The sequence below is a fragment of the Athene cunicularia genome, assembly GCF_003259725.1.
Source record: "Athene cunicularia isolate RWA chromosome Z unlocalized genomic scaffold, athCun1 chrZ_part1, whole genome shotgun sequence".
Classification (NCBI taxonomy): domain Eukaryota; kingdom Metazoa; phylum Chordata; class Aves; order Strigiformes; family Strigidae; genus Athene; species Athene cunicularia.
The window spans coordinates 35,462,469-35,467,387 of record NW_020799142.1 but is presented as its reverse complement, the minus strand read 5'-3'; the positions used below and the strand labels follow the sequence as shown (position 1 = coordinate 35,467,387).

Genomic DNA, 4,919 nt, shown 5'->3' with positions numbered 1-4,919 from the left:
TTTTTTTTTTTTTTTTTTTTAAATTTTTTCCCCCTTCAACTTCCTTTTCAGCGTGGAATGTATCAAATGGTCAAAGGCTAACTTCAGACTGACTCTACTCAAAAACTATTTCCTTTGTTCTCATGTTTTTACTTCAAAATTCAGACCAGTTTTCCAAAAGAAATTATCGGGCCCGACTCTTTCACCCAAGTTACGGTTTCAGACAGTGAGTAATGCTGCCTGGGAACGCGGCAGGCTCTGCCTTTGCAGAGAAATGTCCCCGTCTTGTTCGCAGCAGCAGCGCTGCCCTCCGAGCATCCAAACCCTGCAGTTACCTTGCTCCCACCATCCACTTTCTTAGCAAAGTCCCGACAGAACCAGTCCAGACCCCGACACCGAGTATTTCTCCTGAAAAACGCCAAGTGCCTACACGTTCCTAAAAATACGCAGGACATTTTTTTTTTTCAGACGCACGATCCTGGCACTTCGATTTCTCATTGTTGCTTGGGGTTTTTTTTTTGTTTAAATCTAACTTCACCTACATCTGGTATTTAAGCGAGGAGCACATATTTATGGAACAAACTGTCTCTGAAGTGATGCCCTGGGTGCATGTTCCATCAGTTTAACATATGCAAAGCGAACAAAGCTACAAAAATTAAACTCTTTTCTCTTGATTGAGAGCAGATATGCAGAAACAGTTGTAAGTCACAGATCTGGCTTTTAATAAAGCCAGATTTCTTCATTAAAAGCAGTATTGTTTAAACACTGGAGGAAAAAATAGCTTTGTACAAACTAAAATCTTAGATTATATGTATCCCAAGTGTATTTAACATATTACCTGAGGCCAAGCTAAATTACAATCTAGAATTTCCTTTTGTGAATTCTCAGCAACTGCCACAGAGAGCAAAACAATGTCTGGTTCATGCTAATTTTATTGGGGAAGGGGAGAGGAGATGGATTTAACTGAGCTGCTGAAAAAGCATCTTTTTACCTCTCGGAAGCCTTTTGCCAAGACCCTTTTCAGGCCTTTTCCCTTCCCATTTTTTTTGAAGCTGCAAACAGCGCAGTCTCAGTTGTGGCTTTTAATGATATTTTACCCACGACAGAGTCACTTATAGTAACGTTTCATTTAATCGAGGAGCAGAGCCTGTCACAAACCTGCCCCAATAAAAAAAAAACAACAACAAAACCCACCACAACAAACGGACAAACTCCCTCTTATTTTGCTTTCTCGGGTGCTCGATTTCAACAACTGATGCTACACTTCAATAACCCGAAGCGAGAGAAACTATGGGCAAATATTTTGCTCGGGGCACTGTGTGTGGATGAGTCTGAAGGGGAGAACTGTTCGGTCAAGGCTAGTTATACCTCAACATCAAACTTTTTCTTGCGGGGGAAAGCAGGAGCCAGCTGGGATATTTAAATTTCCGCCTGAGATGGCAGATGTCGCGTCGTGAAGGCTCTGGCCAGCCGTCAGTGCTCCGAGTTAGCCAGAAAACCTTGCCCTTGGCCAGAGACGGAGCGTGCCGGGGGCTGCTGAGCCGACCCCGGGCAGGCTGGGCCCTGCTGAATAAAGCCACACTCTCCAGCCCGCTGCAAGCTCATTATTTTTATAATCACCTCACCCGCTATCGCGACAGCGCCGAGCGCGGGGGCATCCCCGGCGCGCAGCAGGCCAGGGAACGTGGTAATTAGCAAATAATTGGCCACCAGAAGAAGCTCCTTCCTTGCCCTAGCAGTTGCCTCACGCTCTGGCATCAAAGTTTTTCTTTTCTTTCTTTTTTTTTTTTTTTTTTCCTGTCTGAATCCCGTCAAATAAACCTCTAAATGTTTGCATTTTCCATATGATGTCTAATCCTATTTGGAATGCTTCTGAACATTTGGCCTTGATTACATCTTGGAGCAATGAATTTCACAGGTCATTGTGTGTTGAATAAAAAGTATTTCTTTTTGTCAGGTTCACTGAATGTCCCCTTGTTCTTTAATTATGAGGCAGGATGAATGGGAGAGCTAGATTTACCTTCTCTATGCTGTCCATTATTCTACGCACCTCTATTATGTCTCCTCTTATTCAGCTCCTTTCTAAACAAAATCACCACAATCTGTTCAACCTCCCTTCACAGGAAAATCCTTCTGTGCTTGCAATCATTCCTGCTGTTTGTCCCCGCGCTCCTCCTAATTCCACTACACTTTTGTGAGACAGGAAAACCAAAAGAGCAGACAGCTCCAGGGAAGGTGTATTATACGCACGTACGTACGTGCAGATCCATACCCAAGGCACACACTGCCGCTCCACCAGCTCTGGGGTCCTTTTTCATGCACTTTTTCAATCCAGGGGGGTTTTTGGTCTTGGTTTTTTTAGGGATTCTTGCAGAGCGAGGAGAAATGTCCATGTGACTCTAGCAGAGGCACACGCTCTCCTCCCTCTGTGTAGATGGTTAATGGAAATTCTTTCCTCTCATCTGCCCTGCCTTGCCCCGAGCATGTGGGATGAGCAGGGGATCAAGCCCAGTCCTCTGCAGCAGCAAACCGGCCACGAATCCGTCAGGTCCTTTTCTACTTCCACGATTTTCCCCCCATCTTAACAAAGCTAACTAGCTTGAACCAGCTGAAAACACTCCTCGTTCCCTTCCTCCATTCCACGTGAGAGTAAGCAACTCTTCTTTCTGGAATGGAATCTGGGGATGTAAGTCCAAGAGCCTTCTGGTCCCGGTGAAGACCGCATCGGTCTGGTTCAGCTCTGCCCGGGTGCAACCTCGCCACTTCCTCATCAGGAATCACCATTACTCTGCTCCCCCAGGATCGTGTTCTGTCATTAACTTCTGCTGCGGGACTTGAGGATTTCTATAAACTCCCATCCATTGTGTTAGATGCTTTTCCTTATTATTTTTCTAACATACCAAAACCAAAGAATATTGAAGCGAGACGGTTTTCCTTTGCAAGAAAGCAAGCAGCTGCAAAATATTTCCTTTGCAAAGTGCAAGCTGTCTGTCCTAAAGCCCCCGAGTGGTGCATGTCAGGCAAATTACGGACCTGATCCTGCAGGTTTTGGGGACACAGCGGTCACCCGTAATGCCAGCACGAGCCCGAGGAGGGTCTGCAGAGCCAGGCTCCTCCGCACCCACGACTTCCCGAGGGAGAAAGAGCTCATAACCCCACCCGAAACATGTGCCACAGCGAGCGCACGCAGCTCTGGCTCTGAACTACCTCATCCTCCTGGCTTTAAGCATGGGTTTAAAACCAAGGATGAGATTAGCTCCCGTTCCTCAAACCTTCTTCAGCCCTGCATGCCTAAACCGCACCCGGCTTCCCGCGTAAGTGGCGGGTCCCGAGCGAAACGCAACGCTACCAACTTCTGTGTGAAAGCAAAAATAGAAAAGCATTCATGGGGAGGGGCAGGGAATCGAGGTCTACCTGGCCTGGGAGTGAAAGAGTAAACAAGCCCAAGGATTTTGCACCCACCTTGTGCACCCACTGACCCACGCACACACACGCAGAGTCTGCCCCTCTGTGCACGTGGTTAACAAGAAGGGCAAAGTGGTGGCCCCCAAACACAAGCCCCGCTCCCGGGAAAGGCACAGGCCAGCCTGACCCCACCGCTGCTCCCAGAATCCCAGAACCATCCGGGTCGGAAAAGCCCTTGCAGCTCCTCCAGTCCAACCATGACCCTCCCCCTGACCGTTCCCAACTCCCCCAGATCCCTCAGCGCTGGCTCAGCCCGACTCTTCAACCCCTCCAGGGATCCCGGGGACTGCCCCCTGCCCTGGGCAGCCCATTCCAACGCCCAACAGCCCCTTCTGCACAGAAATCCTTCCTCAGAGCCAGACTAAACCTGTGCTCCAGACCCTGCCACAGCTCCGTTGCCCTTCTCTGGCCACGCTCGAGTCACTCAATGGCCTTTTTAGAGTGAGGGGCCCAGAACTGAACCCCCCCAGCGAGGGGCGGCCTCCCCAGTGCCGAGCCCAGGGCTCAGATCCCTTCCCTGTCCCTGCTGGCCACGCCGGTGCTGACACAATTCACACCTGTTTTCCTCTTTTATGGTATTTTAAAAACTTGAATAATTGGAAGAAAGCTAGACCCTGCCTTCCCTTCCCTGTACATTTTCGTTTTTATAGAACAGATATCAGCACAAATGTCAGGTTTTTCTGGTTACGCTGCTCTGTGTGTATTCCACATTACCTGCGCTATCTGTACATTCATCACGAATGTGAAGCCGTTTTGAAAAACTCCGTGGAAGTTAATTCTTGAATACTCAGCATTTCACAATGGAGAACTGTACCTGTAGTTCACCCAGACAAAGAACGCGCGGCTGGGATGCGGGAAAATAATTCACAGTTTCACCTTTGTTCCACAAAGTGCGTTTTCCCTTCTTTTTTAAAAAGCAACTGTTCCGCTAAGATGCCTGTTTCATCGATGGCAAGATGTACTGCACCGGCAGTTTTGTGATCCTTACCAATATTATCTGCACAGAGAAGGGTCCCCAGAGCAATGTGCTGGCCTAAGGCCCCCTCCATGGCTCCAGACAGGGGTGCCCAGCCCCCGGGAAGGACAGATTTCTCTAAAAATCCCTTTTCTACAGAGCAAGCACAGATTTTTCTGTAAAAGGAGAGCTTCCCCTCTTGAAGATGTATACATCACCCCCCCAGAAGTGAAATCCTGCCTTCTGCATGTACCTTCCCAGCTGCTGCCACGGGGAAACGGGGTCCAGGTGAGAATGAGGGGGCCAGGAGGAGCAGGATCCAGGAGGAAAGGGGGCCAGGGGGAATGAGGGGGCCAGGAGGAATGGGGGACCAAGAAAAGTGGGGGGCCAGGAGAAGCAGGATCCAGGAGGAATGGGGGACCAAGAAAAGTGGGGGGCCAGGAGGAGCAGGATCCAGGAGGAATGGGGGTTCAGGGGGAATGGAGGGCCAGGAGAAATGGGGACCAGGAGAAATGGGGGG

At 49.1% G+C, this 4,919-nt stretch overlaps 1 protein-coding gene across 1 annotated transcript in view; it reads right to left on the bottom strand.

The window, feature by feature from the left end:
* TCF4 (transcription factor 4) overlaps positions 1–4,919 on the bottom strand; it is a 210,418-nt gene that overhangs the window by 4,706 nt on the left and 200,793 nt on the right. The window contains exon 14 of the mRNA XM_026865874.1: positions 3,013–3,106. Coding sequence (XP_026721675.1) covers positions 3,013–3,106 — 94 coding nt within the window. The remainder of the gene's footprint in view (positions 1–3,012; positions 3,107–4,919) is intronic.